This window comes from Muntiacus reevesi, chromosome 10 (assembly GCF_963930625.1).
Source record: "Muntiacus reevesi chromosome 10, mMunRee1.1, whole genome shotgun sequence".
In the NCBI taxonomy this organism is placed as follows: Eukaryota; Metazoa; Chordata; class Mammalia; order Artiodactyla; family Cervidae; genus Muntiacus; species Muntiacus reevesi.
The window spans coordinates 61529211-61554274 of NC_089258.1; the positions used below are offsets into that span (position 1 = coordinate 61529211).

Here is a 25064-nt window from a genome sequence, read left to right on the forward strand (position 1 = left end):
TAGTCTAAACACAGTATCAAGACGATTTAGCTAATAGGCATGTGGCTATCACAATAAATGATTGAGGTATATGTGTCTAAGTACATGTATTCATAAAAATGTTTTTACAAAACAATGGTGGAAGGGTAATCCCAAAACAAAAATCAATATCCACAGAGTGTAAGAGGGAATTGGAAGGATGGGGTATGGAGCAAGCTAAAGCTTTTGAGTGTCTTTCAGTTTTAACTAGAGATCCACACAAAAGCATTAAATAATTTAAAAATAAAATTAAACGAGGAAAAAAAGTCTCTAAAGTTCAAAGCACGAGGAAATAAATGAACCTGTTTTTTTCCTAAGTTATATTGTCACCCAAAAAAGTTTCATTAAAAAGCCTTTAAAAAATAATATTTGGCTGTACATCTCTGATGAAATATATCCTAAAGACAAATGAAGTGTAAAAAACTAAAGAAATAAAAACTGAATCTGCTTTCAATAACTATTATTGAAACTGCTATCTTATTGGAATTGTTATTTTGAAAAAGAATAAGTTCCCTTCAGAAAAATAGTTGACTTTAGGTCAGGGAAAAATACTGTTCACAATGAACCCATGGCATCTTTGTTTTGCCAAAGTTCCCTACTGACTAAAGATGGAACTGCTTAAATATCAAAAAAGAAAAAAGGAAAGAAAAAAGATAGTAATGGATTGAAATACTTCAAGTATTTTTAAGTTTTATGAGTTTAATTCTGACCTATACCCATACTTTCTGAAAAAAGCTGGAGGAAGGTTAGCAAAGAGGTTTCACCTTTTTGTATTGACATTTTCATAATAATTTTTTTAAAAAGGAAGAAAGGAAAGAGAAAATCCTTTATAACATGGCAACAATAATACCTGTTTTCTGGGGTGGCTGTAAGCATCGCACTCCATGCAACTGCTTTATAACATGTATGTGGTATTTGTAAATTTCATTAATTAACGTTATTAGCACAAAATAATAAGTGACTATTTTGTTAAAATGATTGTAAAACACTGGGTCAAACAAAGTTAAACTTCTTTTAACTACAGGATTTCTCATGAGTATTTGGCTGTACATCCCTGGTGGGATATATACTAAAGACAAGAACAACTGCAAACATTTTAAATAGCATTCAGTAGTCTCATTGGTAACAGCCTCATGACTACTGTAAACCTTCAACAGTGGTATAATGAATGCAACTTCACAAGCTTGAGCGGTCACATTTTTTTCATGGAGCCTCTTAGGGAAACAGTGTCTCATGAAAAATGATACCTTAAACTTGAATATTCAACTTTTCTGCCATAAATCTGAATAAAATATGGCTTTGTAAAAACACTTTTCTATTACTTTATGAGAAGTTTAATCTATTCAGAAATAGTTTTCACAAGAAGGTAAGACACACAAGAGAAAGGACATCGTTATCCTGGTAACTGTTAAAGCATTCCCAGGATCTAAAGAAATTCCTGGATACAGACTAGAAAGTCAGTAAATATGAACTGCAAGACATACCACAGATTCACAAAACTTTCCACTTCCCACTAAGACATAGGAATAGTGACAACATGAAAATGATGTGTGCATTTACAAATTAAATAGACAACAAACACTAATGTTACTGTCCAAGTTTTTTTTACCTTAGTTCTGAGAGTTCTGGAAATGTATCAGGAATATCGGGCATCTTGTAACCAAAACCATTTTGGCTTATCTAAAGAGAGATTTAAATAGTGGTAAGTTTTAGCCATCTTTTTGACTATTCCTATCTGGTTATAAAAGTAACTTTTAATGTACTGCATCCCATAACTATTTTCATTATCACACATCCTCTTGGCACTCCACACTGTCCTTACCCTCCCATTCTTTTTTCACTCTGTCTTTCTCAGTGTATCTTTATACATACAGGGTTACTGGCCTTTTTTTTTTTTTTTATGAGGAAGGATCATGACTACCTGTGGTTATAAAATAAATCTCCAATTGTGAGATATCTGTGACAAATGTGGAGAATTATATGCGTGTTTCATTGGTGTATATGAGTATGTCTGTCTCAAGCCAAAGGCATTACATTTAGAAAAATTACTAACTTGGCGAAAAGTCTAAAGAGTTACCTAAGTAACTTCTTTGAGACAGTAGGGAAGATAAGGAATAGAGTATACATTGTCTGAATAAATAGGTCGCATTTTAAAATCAAGGACCCATGAAAAGTTCTCTTTTACTAAGGGTTAAAAATAAAGGCCTTTAAATCCCCTTAATATGTTTAATGCAGTCTTTCCCTCAGTAATGTCCCTTGTGGCAGCAGTTACCAGCTTAATTTAAGAACACAGTTTTTTAAACCAATGAGACACTGGTTTAAATGTCCTTAGTACCCTAGGGCAGACCTTCCATAACCTGATACGTGCTTCTCCTACATAATCCTTCTTATGTCTCTGCCTGCGTTCTGTATGAAACCTGAGGGTTCTGTAACAGGTGGCTTCACAAATGTGCCAACTGGTTTATGCTTCCACATTTTTGTCAGAGCTGTTGCCTCTTAGAATTACCTTACATGACACCTTATCATCCTGGCAAATTCATTACCATCTATCAAAATGTGGCCTCAAGTATGAGTTCATTCATTCATCCGCCTCATTTTAAATGAGCACCTACTGTATGTATCAGGCATGCTTTGAGGCACCAAAAATAAAGTGATATAAAAAAAAGAATCTCATATAAAGGTTATCTTTCTAGCTCTACAGTGGTCCCTGGGAGCACTGACTATTCCCTCAACTGTGTCTTCATAGTAACTCTAGACTAACATTTCTACTTACAGTTATTTATTTGATGGTTACCTCTTTGACACGGTTCCTTAAGTTGAAAATGTGATTAAATTTTTTAATCTTTTGTGCCATAGTGGTTGGCATGAGGAGGAATATGATGTTTGCTGACTGAGTATTTCAAGGGTGCAAAATACAGATATCTGAAGATACCAACCGGTGTTGAAGTGTCTGTTGTGGGAACGGGCAATGGCAGATTTGAAAGGACACCAAATGAAGGAGCAGCGGGTTTGGCGGTTGTATAACTTGTTGTTGAAGAAGAAACAGTGTCAGCAACAGATAAAGAGCTGATAGTCCTGTTTGCTTCTTGTGGGGGATACGGAGGAAGAAATGGGAAACCCTGAGAAGCATAAGGAGGCATCCCACCTGGGTTACTGTACAGGCTAAAGAGAAAGAGGAAAAACATGCAATTAGATTTTAGAAGTAAATTTGTAAAATTGTTCCTTAACTGTCCTAAATAACAATTGTTATGCAGTATAGATGGAGTTTGTTTATGGCAGGTGCCACTAGTTTTTATAATTATATAAGTAAATTAGATATCATATAAATTGAAACAATAAGAACACCCCTTAAAAAATATTTTGATTTCTTTCAATGAAAAAGAAATATGTTTTAGAAAACGTAAGTTCAACTGATCACAGCTGAAGTGAATAGAAAGGCCATATTTGAGTTTTGAGCATTCTACTGGCATCAATGAATATTTTCAGAGAAGAAAGGCAGAACACTTAATCCATGAAACTTGTTCAAATAGCAATTGTTTAGTAGCTTTCACTATATTTGGCAAAATCTGACTGAAAGTCAAGACTGCTTTTCCAGAAAATTTCAAAGAAAAATTAATTGTATAGATGAGTTGCTAAAAATGCTCAACTATTTAAAAAAGATGCAGAAACACCTCAGATAGGCTGGGACCTCGAATCTGAGACCTTTTATTGGATGGAGTGCCTGCACCTGGACAAATGTCTCCTTGATCAATAGAATACAAACTTTAAGGGACTAAAAACAACCAAATGCATGGCAGTCAGGGTAATTATGAATATTACAAAATTATGAATGTCACAAAAAGGCCACAAACCAACAGCCACTTCTGAGGTACCTGGGGCAAAAACAGAGGACTATGCATGACCCCTGTACACAGCAACACCACGGGGTGGGCAGGCCAGCTGGACCATCCCTTCTGCCCAACCACAAGCCACCCCTACCCTCACTTCATGTGAGGAACCAGTCTGCTCTCCTCAGAGAGCAAGCAAGGGTACCCTGCTTCTTGAGGTCACTCCCTTGTGCTGCAGCACAAGTCCCAGGAAAGCCTTGCCTGAATTTTCTTTTTTTAAAGATGCATGTAAAAACCATGCATATATATTAGAAAAAGTGGCACAGCAGTATGCACTCAAGATAAAATCAGAAAATATATTTTTGCAAGATGATAAATACAGGATTCTGATTTAAGATGGTGACATAGGAAGATCCTGGATTCACCTTCTCCCACAGAAACTTAATCAACAGCAGCTATATATGGAACAATTTCCTCAAAAAAAAAAAAAAACAAAAAACAAAAAACAAAAACCCTCTAAAGTATCTGAGCAGATCAGGCAAACAAGAAGAAAATGACATCTAAGCTGGTAGGAGATACTGAGACACAATCTCACAGTAAACCCCACCCTCAGGAAGAGGACCCACAACCTGGAGAAAACTCAAAACCCAGAGCTTTTCCCTGGAGGGTTAAGGGTTGAGTTTGAACCTGAGAGACAAAAACCCAAAACATCTAGCTCTGAAGACAAAAGAGTTCACATCCCAGAAAGCCACAAGGCACAGCAAACTAAGAACAGCTCTCAAAGGACTCGGAGGCTCAGACTTCCCTGGCTCAGGGCCCAGTGCATTAGAGGACCCCACTTACTGTGACAGAGGCTCATCTGCCCCCTTTTTTTTTTTTCCATTTATTTTTATTAGTTGGAGGCTGATTACTTTACAATATTGTAGTGGTTTTTGCCATACACTGACATGAATCAGCCATGGATTTACATGTGTTCCCCCTCCCGATCCCCCCTCCCGCCTCCCTCCCCATCCCATCCCCCTGGGTCTTCCCAGTGCACCAGCCCTGAGCACTTGTCTCATGCAGCCAACCTGGGCTGGTGATCTGTTTCACCCTTGATAGTATACTTGTTTCAATGCTATTCTCTCAGAACATCCCACCCTCGCCTTCTCCCACAGATCTAAAAGTCTGTTTTGTACATCTGTGTCTCTTTTTCTGTTTTGCATATAGGGTTATCATTACCATCTTTTTAAATTCCACATATATGCATTAGTATACTGTACTGGTGTTTATCTTTCTGGCTTACTTCACTCTGTATAATGGGCTCCAGTTTCATCCATCTCATTAGAACTGATTCAAATGAATTCTTTTTAATGGCCGAGTAATATTCCATTGTGTATATGTACCTCATCTGCCCTCTGCCCATCTTAAAGCATCAACCCGAGGGGGCAGGTGTCTAACTTAACAACATCTAGGCTAATCCCTATACAGTCTGAGGATGGGACTGTTCACCAAAAAGACCAAGTGACAGAAAGTTGGAACTTTTAGCCCCAACCATTGATCTCAGGGAAGAGGGGGGCTGCTGATCAAGCTCTACAAAACCTCTTGAAGAAGACGACTCGACAAGCGCCCTGCTGGTGAATGCATCCGTAGTCTGTGGGGACAGAAGCTGCTGTGCTCAGGGCTCTCCTAGACAGCCCTGCCCTAGGTACCTCTTCATCTGGCTATTCATCTGTATCCTTTATAACCAACCACTACACATATGTAAATTTATTTTTGGAGTTTCATGAGTCATTTGAATTAATCAGAATGGGGGTGGGGAGGGAATCCATGGGAACCTCTGATTTATAGCCAGTCAGTCAGAAGCACAGGAACCATCTATGGATTATCCATTGGTATGTGAAATGGAGCAGTCTGTGAGACTGAGTCCTTCATCTGTGGATATGACCCCATCTCCAGGTGGACAGCATCAGAACTGAGTCCAATTTGTAGGGAACACAGTGTTTGCTGAGAAGTGGAGAATTACTTGGTGGTATTGGAAAAAAATACATATTAGAGTATTGAAATGTTCCAAAATATATCTAGCTTAAACAATTTTTTAAATGGGAGTGCTACTGTTTTTAACATAATTTAATGTCATATTTAATGACAAGTTAACAAAAATTGGAATTGTTTGGAAGAAAACATTTGTCATAAAATTTGAAATTATAATACTGAAGTTTATAAAGAAAAATAAATAAGAATATAAAGAAAAGAACCTGAAAAAAAAAGAGGGTAAAGAGACTTTAACCCTGGCATTTAGCAAAATCCAATAGAAAACCTTAATTTAAAAAAACTCTTTTTTAAAGGAAAACACTGGCAATGGATAGGAAGATCAATGGAACTGAATACAAAATCCAGAAAATTCCCAAGCATATATAGCAATTAGGATATAATAAAACAAGATTTCAAATCAGGTTAAAAAAAAAAGAGAGGTCAATAAATAGCATTTCAACTTCTGGAAAAAATTAAATTGAAGCCAGATCCTCATAATAATAATAAAAGAGAAACCAAATGGAACAAATTAAAATAGAAAACTTTTTTCTTTAAAAAAAAAATCTTAAAGAACTGGAAGATATCACGGAAATTAAAACTTTGGGGGTGGGAAAGGACTTTCTGTGGTCCCAAATTCAAAAGTCATATGAGAAAATGATAAATCCCCTGACATAAAAAAACAAACAAAATAATTCTATATGACAAAGCCTATTATAAATAAAGACAAATAAACTGGGGGAAAACATTTGAAACTCATGTCATAGGAAAATGGTTAATTTTTTTAATATATACATAAAGAACTTCTACACACTGATAAGACTAACAACCCAATAGCAAAATACAGAATCAGATAGAATACACAAGTTCAAAAAAAGAGAAAAAAAAAAATCTGTAAATCATAGGAAAAGATTCAACTTCACTGTAAGATAAAACAAATTAAGTTATATTAACACATCATTTTCCACTTAAAAATTAGCAAAGATCCCTTTTGATAAATTACCATGTCAGCAAAGGGAATAAGTATTGTGTATAGGAGTAGAAACTAGTACAGCTTACTCCTTAGGGCAATTCTGCAGTATTACTCAAACTTACAAACATGTATACCACTTTGAGAATGTATCCAACAAAATACTTACAGCTGGGTAAAATCTTTTTAATGTTATTCATTGCATCACTGAGGGCAAAGAAGGGTTGGCCTTTTATGCAAGATTGGAAACAATAAAAATTCCATTAATAGGAGTCTTAAGTTATGTTGTGTCCATAAAACAAGTACTTTGTGGCCATGAAGAATAATGAGAGAGTGTTTATGTACCAATATGGAAAGCTCTCTGAACCATACCACTACTGAGATGGAAAAAAAAAAAAGGCAAGGGAATAGTATGCTGTCATTTGTGTAAAAAAAGGAGGGAATAAAATACTGCATGTACATATTTCTTTGTATATACATAAAATATCTCAGGAGTTCTACACATATACACTCAAATAACCAACTTTGGATACCAAAGAGAAGAAAAAGTGAATTGCAAGAGAAAAAAATGGAAGGGAACTTTTCACCCCACATCCCTTTATATTTTTAAAATTTTAAGCCAAGTGAATATGATTGAAAAAAATAAGTTACAAAAATTTTCTAATAAGTTTGTTTATTTCAAAGTATGGCTCATCTTAATCTTAGAGCTTTAATTTTATCTAAAGTATATTAATAATATGTATGTAAATATAAAATATTATTTAGAAAGAATATGACCAACATGAGAGTATTTCTACTATTCTTGAAATAAAGTCTTAATAATTCTGAACAAAACTGTATTATAGGTACAACCTATAATGTAATCTAAGAAATGTAGCAAACTTGCTTTTTAAACAACGTGTACTGAATCACAGAACTTATTTGATATGGGAACAAATAAATTTGTTGGCTTATGTTTTCAAATAAGGTGAATGAGATATACTTAGCCCCATCCTGGAAGAAAACAGTAAATTCTGTTTTTAGATAAAGAATATCAGAGAGGCTTCTGACTCAAGGACAAAGACACAGGAGCACAAAGTGACGGCTGAGTCTGATATTCCTATTGAATGGGATAACCTAGCCCAAGATGATTTTCCAGGCAGTGTAAAAATGCGACCCGATTTTTGAACAAGAAGAAGTTCTTGCAAATTAAGTAAAAGAACTGGGCAGATAAGGCAAGAAATATTACAGGAAGAGGAAATGAAGACTGTCAGAAATTACAGCATTATGCAATTTCAGAATATTGAACACAAAAAGTTACAAAGGATCAGAAATCAAAATGGCACTGGACACCTTAGGAATAGAGGAATGCTTTCAAAATTCCCAGTGGAAACCACTTCAACAACTCTACCAACTATGAAGTGTGAAGGTGTATTAAAGATATTTGCAGGTTAAAAAAAAGAAATCTCAAAATTATTCTCCCAGCCATCTTGTGGCATACTGTACTTTCCAAAAATGGTCACAGCACTATTTCTGGTCCCATGTGCTCTCCTGGGGGGGTTCCCAGATGACTCAGTGATAAAAGAATCTGCCTGAAAGGGCAGGAGACACAGGAGACACAGCTTCGACTCCTGGGTCTGGAATATTCCCTGGAGGAGGAAATGGCAACCCCTCCAGTTTTCTTGCCTGGAGAATCCCTTGGACAGAGAAGCTTGGCAGACTACAGTTCATGGGGCCACAGAGCTGGACATGACCGAGTGACTGAGCACGCACACCCACTCTTCTAGAACCTCACCACTCCACCATTAAAAGGAAAAGCCTATTTTCTTCCCCTCAAATTGGATCAGGACTCCATGACTGCCTCAACACACTGAATGAAGCAGAAGTGACACTGGGTGACTTCAGCAGCTAGGCCAGAGGAGATGAATATGACTTTCTCATAACTGTTGCAGGGTATTCACCCCAGAAGCCCAGCCACGGTGGTGTGAGGAAGCCCAGGCTGCATCTAGGTATTCCAACTGACCTCCCCAGGTAAAAGCTTCTGATGAGAGCTTGCTGATGGTGAGTAGAGCAGAGAAGAGCTCTCTGATGAACCCTTCCTAGATTGAAGATTAATGAGCAAATAAATGTGTCTACTGTTTAAAGTTGATGCCAAAGGTGGAGCACAAACAAGCTCTGTTAGTACCTAACCAAACTGCAGATTCACAGGGAAAATAAATTATTTCATTCAAAAATAAATTATTGTCATTATTTCAACCACAAGTTTTAGGATAAACTGTTACTCATCCTTAGTAACTTGAACACACCTTTACTTAGAAAGCCACAGGGATTAAGTAAAGCAAGAAACTAGGAAATAGCCTGAGAAAGAAAAAAACACAGGATGCAGGAAAAGGAGAATCCCATACAGGAGCGTGGGAAAGGGAAATCGCAGGATGGGAGGTGGACAGCAGTAGTACAGTAATTCAGAATGGAGTGGAAAATGGAGCAATGTTTGCAAGGAAAAGATACTGGAACCTCGAGATTAGGTGACAAGCTTCATGATGTGAAAAAATTATTTGAATGATATTTCTCAGAGCTGCTGAAAGAGGTGGGAAATTGAGGTAATTATTAACTCCAGAGACAAGCGAAAAGTTATACCATAAAGGAAATGTAATCATTATAAACTACTTGGCTCAGCAGGAGGGAATATTCTGAGAGTCAATGTAACGAAAGTACTAAACACAAACTTAAGTAAAAGTCATAATTTCACAGAGGATGAGGGGAAAAAAAGCTATATGAAAGATAACTAAAACCTTCATCAATCGTGATAGGAAGTCAACAGACAATATCTAAAATCAAAGAATCAACAGACAGCAGTATCTATAATATTATTCAGAAAGATGAAGGTAAATATTAGACAAGCAGCTAAAAAAGAAAACCCAGTGCCTCTGAAAAGTATGAATGTATCTGCATGTGAAGGTGAGGATGTGGAAAGCAGACTGCCTTTTAACCCTATTTGAATTTTTAAGCTATGTTTTGATTACTTACATCAAAAGTAAATAAATATGTACACAAACTCTTTTGTTACAAACATACTTACTATGGGAATGCTGTTGAAGCAGGAGCTAAAACTGGAGGATTCTTCCAAAACTCATCCAATAGACTCTGAATAATTTTCCCAAGATCTGAATGCATTGTAAACTAAAAGTAACAGTAATACACAGTGATCAAAATCATTTTTGAAAAAAGATTATATTTTCTCATTAGGATAATTTAACTGTAAAACTTAACCTTAAATCCACTTTTGCAAGTCAGGAATTAAATGAGAGGCAAAGGATATTATGTCAATTGAACATATTAGCAATCCACAACTTACTACAGAAGCAATACCATAAATGAGGTTAAAAGTTTATTTAGTCAATAATGAAGCTGAACTATTTCCACACTTCACTACTGACAGTAATCTGAAGGTTCAAAGTAAATACTAAGTACACTGAAGTCATAGTCCTTCATGTTAGTGAATCATACACACATCCTAAAAAATGGAAGGCAAATTTGAATTTTATCCCTTGCTAACTACTATAAAAGATCTACTATGAACCCAAGTTTTAACATCAACAGGTCCTCACCACTGAAAAACAAAAACCCTCCAAATCAGGATTACCCATTAAGTATAGTGAACATTCTGAAATAAATCATACCATATACATACATTGCTTACTAATGGAGAGGTAACATACACTCCTTGTTTATCCACTAAGTGATGCCGTATTGGTGGATAAACACTGATCACTGGTTTTTCCTGAGGAAATTGTGGAGGAAGTAATCTGGCAAAAGTAGAACAGATTCGAAAACAAAAACAAAGACAACAAATGTTATATAATCATAACTCTAAAACAAAGTTACTTAAAAGCAAATTAAATTTTCACACTTTCGTTTAACTATTCAGTAATTAGTGCTCTATTATGGTTATTGAGTTGACTGAACCTATACAGAAAGACACATTTTGTCAACAAGACTATAATTAATTCAATATAGTAAAACCTTCTTAATGTGGAGTAAGGATAATGTGAATTACACACTATTCTTCAAACTGGGCCAATTAATTGCTTTCAAACACATAACATTATACCAAACTATCCAAAATTTCACCTAAAAATTAGACATTTTTATCAGGTGAACCATTTTATGCCAGTCTGGCTTTTTACTGAACCATAGGTCTGGGCATATAATTTTCTGGTGGCTTTCCTTCTTTTGAAATACTGCCAAGAAGTATTTCACTATACACTGAATTCTTAATGAGCAAGTAGATAAAATGAGATGCTCTAGGGCTCAGATACTGGAGCTGACACCATGCCTTGGTGCTATGCTGCTCTCTTCGAAATGTCTCAATTAACACATCTCTCCCAGCTTTGAGGTCAGTCCTATAGTTTCAGGTAACTAAGTTCGATATACCAAAAGGAAAAAGAGTAAAAATCTTAACCCTTTCAGAACTACTGCAAATTTGAAGTTAGGGAGTGAAGTCTTTAACAATGCACTTTTACTGGACAATGGAACCTTCCAACTCTCTAAAATCTAGATGAATATATCCTTTTAAACTGCCACTCTGCTCCCCTCCTGGCTCAGGGAATTATTCGTTGGCAGCATTGTCAAGAGGGAAACTAGGTCTTTGTTGGCTTCTCCTACTTAGCTGTACCAGGGCATATGATGAGAGAAAAAACTACTTCAGGTATATAGTTTACGCTCTTAAACTACTTTGGAAAAGAGGCAATGAACGGCCTTTGGAGTCCAGAAAACCCAGAAACAGTCTGGGTTTCTCTCCTGACTACTGTATTCACTATCTACTTGTGTATATTTTATTTTAGTTTTCAGGGCTGCTGTGACAATTTATAAAGCTCCCATATATCGAGATAACACAGCATAATGGTTGGCACTGCTATATATTCACTCATATATATTCACACTCACTATATATTTCCACTCATTCAACTAAGATTTAATATGGGATCCCACGTGAAGGTACCTCGCTAGGCAATGAGGATCTGACAATGAACAAGCATAGTTTCCATCTTCAAGTTAAGTGCATTTTTACTGTACCTCATTCAAACACTCACTTGAGCAGCCAGCTACCTAATGCAATCTGAGGTAATAATAATTCTTTCATGTTGAAATCTAATAAATGCACTATGGCTAAATGAGTACTAGCAATCACTTTCCCCAAACTTTCCTCTTTATTACTTAATAACATCATGATTATATTTTTTATTTCTAATTCTTTTTTTTTCTTTAAAAATAATCAGTAGATCAAATTCAACTCTGAACTTGCTGGTTGATGTATTATATTGGTTGCTGAAAACTAGAATATTTTAACTTGTTTCTGATGTAAAGGTGATTGTTCCTCTAACGGTTTCTGCACACGATCCCTTCCACTGTTGTTTCATGCTCACTCTTTCAGCCTGCCTCCAGCTAAGAGTTTAGTGCAAATCAATAAAAACAATTACATCTTTGTATTCCATTTCCTCTTTCATAGTTTCTTACCACAATCTCTATTACAATGACATATTTAAACCTTTTTATTCCACAGAATTGTGTAAGTTTAATAAACTTTAGATACTAGAAAATGAAATAAATTCACTTTTAAACAGTTTACTTCTGACAGTAGCTAAGAAACAAAATGATAAAAAGATTTTTCAAAGTCCTATTATATGAAAAAATAGGATACAATTCTACTCACATGTTAATGTTAATTGTCAGGTTATTTACAGTGAAAGGCAACCTGTATTCCACATCTTTCTGTATTTCAGCTATACTGTAGGAAAAAAATTGAGAAAAAAATTTATCCAAAGTTATAAAAACCATTTATGTTAAAAGCAAACATTAAAATTTGTAGAGTCTACTAAAACTACTTCATTTTAATCACAGAATCTAGAGAGAATCTAGAATCACAGAATCTAACTTGTATACTGACAGTAAAATGACCATAGAAAAGATTATCAAATAAGCAGGCAATACTATTCTGAGATATTGTCAGGGGGTTGCTAAGAGATGGAGTTAAGCTGGTGAGGTAAAGAGGCAAAGAAAAACTCCTGTATTAGTGCTGCACTGATTACTATCGCTTTATCTAATTTATCACTGTGCTGTGCGCTGTGCTTAGTAACTCAGTCGTGTCTGACTCTGTGACTCCACGGACTGTAGCCTGCCAGGCTCCTCTGTCCGTGGGGATTCTCCAGGTAAGAGTACTAGAGCAGGTTGTCATGCCCTCTTCCGGGGGATCTTCCCAACGCAAGGATCAAATCCAGTCTCCCGTATTGCAGGTGGATTCTTTACTGTCTGAGCCACCACGGAAGCAATTTATCATTAGTAGAAACAATTGTGGGCATGAGTTTGAGCAAACTCCGGGAGATAGTAAAGAACTGGGAAGCCGGGCATGCTGCAGTCCATGGGGCTGGAAAGAGTTGGACACAACTTGACTTAGCAACTGAACAAGAAGAAGCAATTGCTAAGTCCTCTAGTTAAAACAGGTCAGCAAGAGAAGACCTACAATCCTGCCACTGCCAGCTGTATAGACAGGGCTTTCACAGTTTAAACTGAGAAGTCTGGATGAGATGTCTCCTACAGCCTTATGATAGATAGAGACGGCTAGCTGCCTTTCAAAACCAAATATTCCCCTTCTTCCTAAATAAGAGAAGCCTGGTTTTATTCTGAGCAGCAATGTTGTAGCTTTTCTTGTAGCAAGTTGTTACTACAGGTTTAAGTTCCAGCCAATAAAACGCAGGTAAGTTGTGATGTGGAATTTCCAGAAAAGCATTTTAAAGGGCAACAAAAACTGGTATAGAGTCTATTTGCCCTTCCTGCCTGGCCCTGACAGACAAACTTCGAACAACCATATTGGACCAGGAGTGACCCTGAGAATCAGAGCCAAACACTAGGGAGAGCTCAGCAGACAGAAGTAGCTTGGGTCCTTAATGGCTATGGAATCAACAAACTGAATTTCTTGTATGCAAGAGAAAAAGAAAACTTTTATCATGTTACTTTTATCAGGTTACTATTTGGGGAGTCTTCATTACTAATAGTTGAATATAACTGCCATATAATAAAAGTTTCCTATACTTCAACATTTTACATTCAGAATTTTTATCTTATTAAAAAAAAATTTTTGGCCACGCTCACATAGCTTGTGGCATCTTAAGCTTTCTGACCCAGGACTGAACCCACACCCCTTGTATTGGAAGCCTGGTATCTTAACCACTGGACCACTAGGCAAGTCCCCAGAATTTTATTTTCCATTGCTGGCATGCAATGATTACAAGTATCACCACCAACCAAATCTTTTGGTGACTCACTTGGAATTCCAACCAACATGTATAATCTTTCCAAAGGTAAAAATGCTAAGTAGTATTAATGAGTTATGGTTGAAAGGAAGCCTGATATCCAAATGGACATGAGTCCTTTTTAAGCATGAATACTTTTAAAAGATCTAGCAGTTACATAACTTATTTTTTGTTCTTTTGGTTGCTTAATTAGTATTGGAAGACCTGTCTTATTTTCCTCATTTTTGGGGAGACTCTTGACTTTTTTTGCCTTCTGATAAAAACCTAGCCTCACAAATATGTAAATTTCAGGTTGCCTGAAAGGTTCAAAGTGTTGGGATGGAATTACAGAGAAATCATAGATGTCCCCTCTGACATCCTGTAGACTGAAGTTATGATTGAAGAAATAGTTGAGAAAAGACTCAAGAAGATATTCAACATTAAGACTAACAATTTTTATGAAATTCTCTTTGGGGATCAGGTTCAGACTAGGATACTAAACAGTTTCCCAGTTGTATTGATATAAACACTGTGTAATCAATAAAACGGCTTAAGCTCTTTATTTCTGTTTTCTTAGATGTCAAAGGTGTCAATGCCTCAGGGGAATACTGATCAGGAAAGTATCAAAGCCAAGTAGAGCATTTAAGTGACTAAGAGCATAACCTCTTCAATTAGGCTTCCTGGGGTCAAATCCTTCCTCCACCACTTACTTCTGTGATCACAATCTGCCTAAGCCTTATTTCTCACATGGTAAATGGGGATGTTAAAAATATCCATTGTGCTAAAAGTGTTGTTAGATTAAGTGAGATAATGCAGGTAAAGCCCTTCCCACATAATACCATAATTGTTCAACATATTTTAGCATTATTAAGCAAGCATTTAAAATATATATTCAAGTTGGAGCCTGTCTAAATTTGTAGTACTAAAGTGTTAAGTCATTTTTTTCAGACACTGTCTTTTTACAGAAAACAAAGTGAATTTGATTAAAATAATTTTTGGCTAGAAGTGTTCAAATCATTGTCCCCATAATTATGTTCTTGACATCTATTAAATTTTTTGACAAATTTCCTCCACCAATGAGGTATCAAATAACTAAAGGTGAAAAGTGAAAGTGAAATTCTCTGAGTCGTGTGTCCGACTCTGCAACCCCATGGACTGTAGTCCGCCAGGCTCCTCTGTCCATGGAATTCTCCAGGCAAGAATACTGGAGTGGGGTGCCATGCCCTTCTCCAGGGGTTTTCCTGACCCCGAGCCCAGGTTTCCTACATTGCAGGCAGATTCTTTGCCATTTGAACCACCAGGGAAGTCAAAGGTAGTATTTGTAATATTAATGAGAACTGAATCATCATTAACAAATTCCAAAACAGGTTAGCCATGGCAACTGATGGGTTGAAGACATGCTGCCCCTAAATGTGGCACCTTGGCATCTTGAATATTTTAAACTGAAGGAATATGAGAAAACAGCAGAAACAGGAAGGTTACTCTGACCTTCTCCCTCCTTATCTTTCTTTCTTAAAACAGAAAATAGATCATAAGACCTTATTAAGAGGTGCCCACCCTACACCAAGAGGAAAGGAGCATCTGAATCTCAGAAGACACAGGGACAGTGAAAGAACTTAAGAAGACGGGCTTGCTAAGTCATCATTGTCCCCTGCCCCTCCCACTTACTACAATTATAAGCATGCTTCACTTTATTGTGCTTCATTGATACTACTTTTCTCTTTCTTTTTTCTTTACAAATTGAAGGTCTGTGGCAACTCTGCATAGATAAAGCAAGACTACTGGTATCACTTTTCCAATAGCATTTGCTCACTTCATGTTTCTGTGTTACATACTGATAATTCTCACAATATTTCAAGTCCTCTACCAGCAAAAAGACTGCGACTTACTGAAAGCTCAACTGATGGTTAGTGTTTTTAGCAATAAAGTATTTTTAATTAGAGTACATACACTGGTTTTTAGACATAGTGCTATTGCACACTTAATAAACCACAGTATAATGTAAACCTAACTTTAATATATCCTGGGAAACCCAATAACTCATGTGACATGCTTCACTGCAGCACAGATCTTCCCTGGGGGCTCAGACAGTACAGAATCTGCCTGCATGTGGGAAACCTGGGTTGGATCCCTGGGTCGGGAAGATCCCCTGGAGAAGGGCATGGCAACCCACTCCAGTATTCTTGCCTGGAGAATCCCAAGGACAGAGGAGCCTGGCTGGCTACATCCGTGGGGTCGCAAAGGTCACAAAGATAGGACTGAAGCGAATGAGCAGGCATACATGCTGGCACTCAGCCGGCAATATCACTAAGACACGCTAGTACTTCTTAACCCACCACACTCCTTCACAACTGTCATCACAACTTTCATCAAGCCCAGTGTAAAATACTCAGGTCCATTTCTTTGGATCTTCATTTCCTTTTGAGGATCTCACTGATATGTAAAACTCACATTAAATTTGTGTACTTTTCTCCTATTAATCTTTAGTTGGTTTAATTTTCAGACCCAACCCTAAGAGCAAGAGCATCAAGGAAAGCTTCTTCCTCCTCTACACTAGTTGCATTAGATAAAATGCAGATACTTGTTGTAGTTAATTAAAACAAGAATCATTCCCCGAATCTTTATCACAAATTTGAATTTTTTGCTATTTCAAGTAACTTTTAAAAAACTTATTCCAAAAATAATTCTTTCTCATCAAGAAATTATTTTTCCAAATCAGCAAATGTTATTTTACAAGAGTTTTAAATGTCTACATAATGTTCTAATATATTGTTTAACCTATTCTGTACTATTAGATACTGAAACTAAGCAGGACCCTGGGGGTTCCTGGGCATGGAAGCCTTTCTAAGTCCCCATTTCTTGTTTGTAAGAATAGACTCCAGTCTCCATGACCTTGAAAGGGCAAATTCAAACAGTTGCTAATCAGGGATGGGAGGAGACAAGGGAGGAGACTGCCCCCCACCTCACCCACCCCCAGGCCAGACTAAAGGCAAGGGCATACCCTGCTCCTTATTAGCAACTCTGCCCTTGAACCTGCTGTAAAACTTTTCAACAAATCATCCCAGGTTGGGACACACAGCTTTTCAGGGCACAGGCCGGCTGTGTCTCCCTTTGCCTGGCAAAGTAATAAAGCTATTCTTTTCTATTTCAGCCAAAACTCTGTCTCTGAGATTTTATTCTGATTGATGCACAGAGGCTGAGTTTTCAGCATCAATATTTAGATTGTTTCCAAGTTTACTGCTATAAACATTCTTACAGTCATATCTTTACACTGACAGGTAGTACTCTTTGGATGTAAACACACACATGTGTTCCAAAGTAATACTGTAATCTCACCAGAGAAAATTTAAATAATCTTCCATTAATAATTTTATTCTCTAGGTTCTCTGAGAACAGTGAATTACTATGGTTTTATTTCAGCGACTCTGAGTCTGTTTTGGACTAAAGAAAGCTGAGACAGGTAATTTTGTCAGGATGTGTGGTTAACTGGCATCCACTATACTTTGACAGCCCCTAAAACTATATGCAAACAGACCTTGAAATGCAAGAGACACACTAGTTAAGGTTGAGATCCCTTTCACAGAAGAATCACTTATCTCCTTACTTATATTTTGTGTAAACCTGGATTCTGTAACTAAGACTAGGTTCAACTGAACAGCTACCATACATCCAGCATCTCCCCAGGAACTGGAAACAGTGTGGTCCCATTTGTTTTTTCAGTCATCAGCTGACTGAAAGAGATCTTCCCTCTCCCATCTAAATCTCCAGAAAATACTGAAACTGACTTTTAAGAAGCAAATCTACAACAGTGTTGGAAAGTAAAGGGTTCCATACATAAACTGACAACAAACTCTGAGGAATCTTAGAAAGATAAAAGAAAGATGAGATTAAAGGAAAAGATAAGTGTTTAAAAAAATTAAATATAGGAACTAATGACAACCCCCAAACATAAGACCAATGCAAAGCTGAAGCCCTTGAACCAGGTCAAGGCAAACGTGGGTGTGGAAGGTGGGGAGGAGCCCCTCTCTGAGTAGACAGTGAGAAGAAGCCTGGAGCATCAGGAAGTCAGAGCTCTCTCCCGGTGGTGTTCCAACCTGCAGACGGCAGTCCTGTCGGGTCCCAGGATTCCAAGAGGAGGGAGCCTCTAAGGTGACAGCACCTCAGGAAGCTCCTGACTCCCAGGTCGCCTCCATCTTCTAAAGACAACTACCAGCTTGCCCCACTAGAAAGCAAGTCATTCTTCACCCACCAACCGAGGCTGGCCAGGATACACAGAGCTAAAGACCTACAAAGAAGACCACCAGGAATCTTAAATATAGAGAAGGCTGGAACAAGACAAAAGCATTAGAGGCATGCACCAAACTCAACAAGCCCCAAACACAAAAACTCAAAGAAACAGAATTAGAGAAGCAAACAGAAGACTATAAATTTGCTACAATATCCTCAGGGGAGCAAAAGAAAACAGCATTTGAGTTACCAGTCCAAGCCTGTACCATTCTGCTCAGGACAGGACAATAAATCCAGAGACAGTTGTTAGGGCTAGGAATAGAGACTTATTTGAAAGCCAGCGAATCAAGAAGACTGTAGACTCCTGTACTAAAAGTACCATCTTGCCTGAGGAAGAGTTCAGGCTTCTTTTACATTAAAAAGGGAGGGAGTAAGGTCAAGCATTTCCTGTTTCTGGTCAGCCTCCAGAGGTGCTAATTTTCTCCTTCCCAAGGCTTTCACAGGTGGGCCTCATCAGGTATTTTACCTTAATGCTGATTCTTGGGAGGCAGGGTTCCTAGGGATGGACCGTTATCTGTAGTTGAAGTTTATAGGCAATAACCCTTTAGTAACTAACTTGTAATAGAATACAAAAGCTCTTCCCTATTACACTGCATTCACACACACACAGGCTGATATGAAAGTGAATAATTAAGAAACTTGAAATTTAAAATAAATAGTTGAATAGATGGTTCACTGCTCTGTTTGGAAGACGCTTCATACTGTACCCTACTCTTGGAGAATGCTGATGCATGTTAGCATATTAAAGGCTTTTAGAAATTCTAGAGTACTCAATTTTGTTTTTTGTATCTGTTTGACATAGACCACTTATTTCATAGCTGTTTTTCAAACACTGCTCTGTAGAAGACATTGGATAATGACAGAGATGTGCAAAGAGCTATAGGAACACAAGAGAAAGAACTTAACCTAAACAGGTTGTGGTTAAAAGGGATGGGGGTAATGGGGTCTTTGGGGGAAAAACAGTATCTGAGCTACATTTAAAAGTCAAGTAAGAGTTAACCTTAGGAAACAGAACCAGGGAAATGAAGTATACATTCCAGACAGAGGAAGCACAATTAGAAAAGCTTCAATAGGAAATAATACTGGGTCTCTAAAAGTCTCTGTATCTTTTGCCATTAAAGAAAGTTTACATTGTGTTTGCTGATAACCTTTCCACCAGTCACATCACAATCTTCTGTGACAACCAAGCATTAAGCTAAAGACATCGGCAAGAGTTAGGAAGCCAATGAAAAGAATAACATAATCAAATTCAAATTTTAAAGATTACTCTGACACCCATGTGGAAGAGAAAAGGGAATAAGACTAGAGGCAGAGAGAATAGTATGAAGCAATGGTAACACAGATGACTAAGTGAAAACAGGATGACCAGGTTTCTGGCTTAGGTGAACAGGCAGGAAAGACAGCTTGGAAGAAATTCGGAAGTAGGAGGGGAAGAGTAGATGTAGTCAGATATAACTAGCAATGGAGAAATGATTACCTGTGTGGTAACTTTTTTTTTTTAAAGCAGGTATGGATTGATACTATTATGTGGAAAATTAACTAGAGAGAGCACTTGACTGTTACTATATATTTTGGAAAAGTATTCTTAAATTGTAACATGCTTTATTGTGTCATATACTCTACAATTGTAACTTTTAACCACTGGTTATAGACTATATGACTTAACGTACCAAATTAAAATTCCCTTAATTATGGGACTGTTTGATATACATAATTTTTAAGTTCACTGTTAGGCGTTCGAATTTATAGTCGAAAATATTGACATTTTGTAGGTTTCTGTAGCTTCAATAGGCTGTCATAGCAGATTCTTGTAGGATTTTTTATTGCAGCAAGTTAAGGCGATTTTCTTTCACAAAGAAGTTTTATCCTTACATATCTTTAAGAGTTAGATAATGTACATGAATGAAGGCAGTTGTTGTAACAGGGAGTGACTGCAAACTGGTAAAATGGAGAAGAGCAGCCCAGTAAACAAGACAGCTGCTCTTAAGCTCAAAGCAAATATTGCTATGTGGAAAATGTTGCCAGATCTTTCTATTTTGAAAGAAAAGTTGGAGGGGACAAAGTCTGTATGAGAAATCTTTGTATTTGCTGCTCAACTTTGCTGTGAACCTACAACTACTCTAAATAATAAAATCTATTTTTTAAAAGTTGGAAATTTGGATATTTTAATGAAAAAAATCTCACACTATGTTGACAACAGATCCATTAAAAAATACAGCACTGAACTGGTTAAAACATATACACATATTCTCTTATTACAAACTTTTTGTGTTATAAAGTTTGTATGTGAGTCCTTTTGAACTGACTGTAAAAGCTACAAAAAGAAAGGTTTGGAATCTAGGCTTACTCAGAAACCCATGAGTTTACAGGAGACAGCCTTATACGTGAGAGAAGGGGTTAAACTAAACAGCTACAGAGTACAAAACTATACAGTAGCAGACCCTACAAAGAAGCTACAGACTTTTTAAAGATTTGGGTAATGAGAAAGAATATCAAAGGACTGGTAGCAAAAGAAAATTTCAAAATGATGTTTATAGACTATGGAGATAGTCTATTGTATTTAAGATACAATTATATCTTTAACTGTATCTTAAAAATCTTACCATTATATTTAAGATACAAATATAAAATAGCTGGCATTTATAGACACATTTTAGTGTGAGTTGGATAATATTCTAGTCTCTCTACGTGTATTGTCTGAAACCTTTCGAAATTAAATTTTACATTTCATTTGTGAAGAAAAACTCTCTGGAATGGACTTGCTTTCTGAATGGAAAGTCAGAAGTAGCCCTGCCAGAGACAATTGAACTGGAGATTTGTGAGCGATTCATTAACAATAAGCTGGCTAGATCCACGTAGGCTATGAGGCAAAGGTTGCAGGCACACTGATCCCATGCAGTGGAGAGAAGGAATACAATCTGTTACCTGCTTACTGTGTGTCAGAAACTCTAATAATAATGTTTATATATGTTACTTAAATATCAACAATTCTGCAGGATAAAAATCCCAATTCCTGATTTTACAGATAGGAACTAAGGCTTAGAGTTCACCTAAGTCATGCTGCTTTTCCTGAGGTCATTAATTTTTGCTTGTTTGCATTTATGTTCCTCAAATTCATTTTGTCTAGCACCTCATATCAGAGTGAAAAAGAAGAAAGCAATTCCGATAAATATAATAACTCCCAAATTAGATTTTCTTTTTGAATATAAAAATATCACCAGAATTATCACATAACAGATTATTAAAATGGAGAAGTCCTTTATTTGAGAGAGCTGATCTCCCTAAGTAAAAGGTAACAAAGACACTACTTGTATAACTTTGAATCTTTGCAGTTAATTACAGACAATACCATTCACAGCACAGCTTCAGGCTATTGTTTCAGAGCTAAGGAAGTAAAATAATAAAGAGGCTAAGTAACTAGATATTGTGAGAGAGGAAAAACCCGGATAGTAGGATGGTAACTGTTGATTTACCATCAGATTCTGGTATTTTCTGACTGTCAGATGCAGTGCAGGGAGATACTTAACAGCTTCAATTCTAAAGAATCTTTAAATATTGGGATTAGTGTGTATCAACTGGGATAGTTTGAACTCCAAGTAACTGAAAAATCAGTTCAAACGTGTGCTTTATTTGTATAAGTAATAGCAATGTACATGTATAACCTTATACAGACAGAAGTCTAGAGGCAGGAAGGTTCCAGGTCTGGTTAATTCAGTATCACAATATTATCACAGACTTTCCATCTTTCTACTCTACCACATCCAGTAGTCAGCCTACCTTCCTTCATGATCTAAGCAGCTCTAGGCATCCCATGTAACACAACAATATCCAAAAACAGAAAGAGGCATTTCCTTTTAGACATCTGTATAACCAGAAAATGTTTCAAGTAGTTCCCCAAAAGACTTCTCCAACTCCGCTGACCAAGATTAGGTCAAGTTTCTGACAATAATTAGTGGTGGGAATAAGGCCATCATCACTGGAGTAAACAATCACTATTTACCCATAGAGATTGAAGGGGCTTGGCCTCCATTAAGGAAGTGGCCCTGCAGACCAGGAACCCAAAAAGGCAAGGTTCTTCCAAGAAATCAGAAGAATGGAGTTAGATGGGAAATCAACAGTGTGGCTTAAAGTAAGCTTCTTTAGGAAGTACAAGAAACAACAGAATTAGTTCTACTCTTGCCCCATAAAGTCAGGAAATTTAGTGGCAAACTGAATATTGTGATGACTGTTACTTAGAAAGTGGCATATATTACTTGAGCCTAGTAATCTACATTAACTTCCAGTTTCCACTTTCAGAGCAGACAGAAACATGCTACTATATAACAATTTTTTGGTCATCATTATGACAGTGTTCCCTTTGCCCTGCCTCACCAATAAGACTTAAGAGAATTTCTTAAGGTAACTAAAAAGAAGTTTAAATTAGGGAAAGGGAATTAAAGAGACTCTTTTCTGATATGGCATTTTTTTGGAATTATAAGTAGTTAAAAGAAAACAGAAGTTGGAAGGCAGATGAGAGAATGGGGTGGGGAAAGGTTACTGAGAAGAAAAAAAGTGAGACACTGATGGCAGAGAAAGAGCTACTGACCCTGTAAATGGAGAAGGGACAGAGTATGAAACAGGAGGCAGGTGGGCGGAGTGCAACAATACATTAATATTCATCATGAGGAAGTTTTGTAGTATTCATTAAAATACCATTCGAAACAGTCTTTCAACTTTTACAGAGTGCATTTTCAGAATAACCAATTGCAGTGTCTTTTTGTACAAAAATCTTTAAGTTGTACTATTGAATTTGGTTACTCAAGCAACATACTATCAGATACTGCACAAATGTTTCATTTTTACCTGCTAGTTTTAAAATGTCTGTCATAAGTTGAAAGGGCAAACTTAACAAGAATAGGTGAAATTTTTTTCCGGGACCATACCATTCTTTAAAAACTGCCAAGTACATGACCTACTTGATTGTCACCAGAATTATCCAAGTATAGTTTATAAATGTGAAATATTTCAACAAAAACTTAAAATTTTTTTATAAAAGAAGTTAAAAGAATCAAAGCAATTAAAGGTAGCTGTTCATAAAATATCACAAAATACTGTAGATAATGTCACAAGTCTAATTATCTGTCCATAATTTCTGGCTCAAAAAAATTTACAAATAAAATAGATCCTTTCTGCTTTTGATTCAGGTTATTTACTGATCCTCTTAAGCCAATTACAGAATTTCTTAGATTAGCAATTCCTGCCTTCAACTCTAACTTTGTTTGGGAGACACACACAGAAAAATACACAATACATTTCACATCAATCACCTCCCTTATTTACCACCCTCAGCAGCAAAGGACTTTGGAATATTTGAAAATTCAACTCCAACTTCAAAGAACAAAATTTGCCAGATGTGAGAATATCTAACAGAATATCCCAAAGGCTTAAAAGCAATTAATTCCAAAGGTATGGTTCTAGAAAGTATTTTGGTGATTGTAAACAAACAGCCTTCCAAGGTGAGAACTTTTGTTATGTTTATTAAAAAGGAGTATCCTTATTTTATAAATATATTTTGTAAGAGTAGCTCTTACAGGTTAGTAGAGAAAACCAGAGTCAAATTGACTTTTAAGAACTCTATGAACTTAATTTTCCAAAAAGAAAGCTACCATTAAATCAAACACCATGCTATTCTTTCCTGTTTAATACCACAAATTCTCACCTTTCTAAAGTTCTGAACAGCAGAACAATTGAGGAAAAAGAACTAAGGAACACCTGAAGTTCAATCAGCAACAGGCCTCACTATAGCCAAACCGATTTTGCAATGATTTTTTTTTTTCTTTTAACAATACACCTAATTTAAAACGATTTCATTCTATAACTTGTTTAGAAAAAAATTAGCATAACACATAAAATGGCTCCTAGAACTAATCAATTTTAATATCTCAATATATATTTCAAATATATGAATAGTCTATTAAGATGTTGATCTTTCCATGAAAATACAAGCTGACACTCACGTGAATATAGTTGCATAACTGGCGTGCTGCGATTCATGGGGTCGCAAAGAGTCGGACACGACTGAGCAACTGAACTGAACTGAATTCATATAAAGAGGCTGTTCTAATTTGTTAAAACCACTAGAGGTCACAGATACGTGCAATAAAAACAGCTGAAATAATCTTAATTGCAAAATATTTCTAACCTGACTACGCTGAAAATGAACAAAACGAAACAAAAACAACGACAGGAGAACAATCAAAATGACTTGAAGATAATTCCTGAGTGTAGAAACAAGAATCACAAAGTGAGAAATGAACCGACTGATAGTTACCAGCTGCGGGGAGGTGGGTTAGAATGAACAGGGTAAATCTATTAGAGACTTAAGAGGATTGAGTACGTTACTTCCACAAGAGAACTCACTTATGAAAACTGTTTTCCCCTTCCTTTAGGGTTCAAAGTTTTTTTTTTTTCAAAAATGGCTCACTATTTGTGAAACTTGGCGATTACTCTTCACAGTTCTTTTTAGCCAAGTATAGAATTTTAACAATTCGGCCAACGCGGCAAACAGGTGGGTAAAAGGAAAGGTTGGTGAGGAAGCCGGGCAGCAAGGCATACTGCAGACAAGACAGGAGACGGATTGCAGTCGTCAGCGGTGTGTCAAGGGAGATGAGGGAAGTCGGAATTAGGGGAGCTGAGTAGTGGTGG

General features: G+C 36.6%; 1 protein-coding gene across 1 annotated transcript in view; it reads right to left on the minus strand.

Moving 5' to 3' along the window:
• Nucleotides 1-25064, minus strand: part of VPS37A (VPS37A subunit of ESCRT-I) — a 32872-nt gene that overhangs the window by 7161 nt on the left and 647 nt on the right. The window contains exons 2-6 of the mRNA XM_065901556.1: nt 12518-12592; nt 10496-10610; nt 9884-9984; nt 2955-3180; nt 1628-1698 (exon numbers count right to left, since the gene is read on the minus strand). Of these exons, the coding sequence (XP_065757628.1) occupies nt 1628-1698; nt 2955-3180; nt 9884-9984; nt 10496-10610; nt 12518-12592 (588 nt within the window). The remainder of the gene's footprint in view (nt 1-1627; nt 1699-2954; nt 3181-9883; nt 9985-10495; nt 10611-12517; nt 12593-25064) is intronic.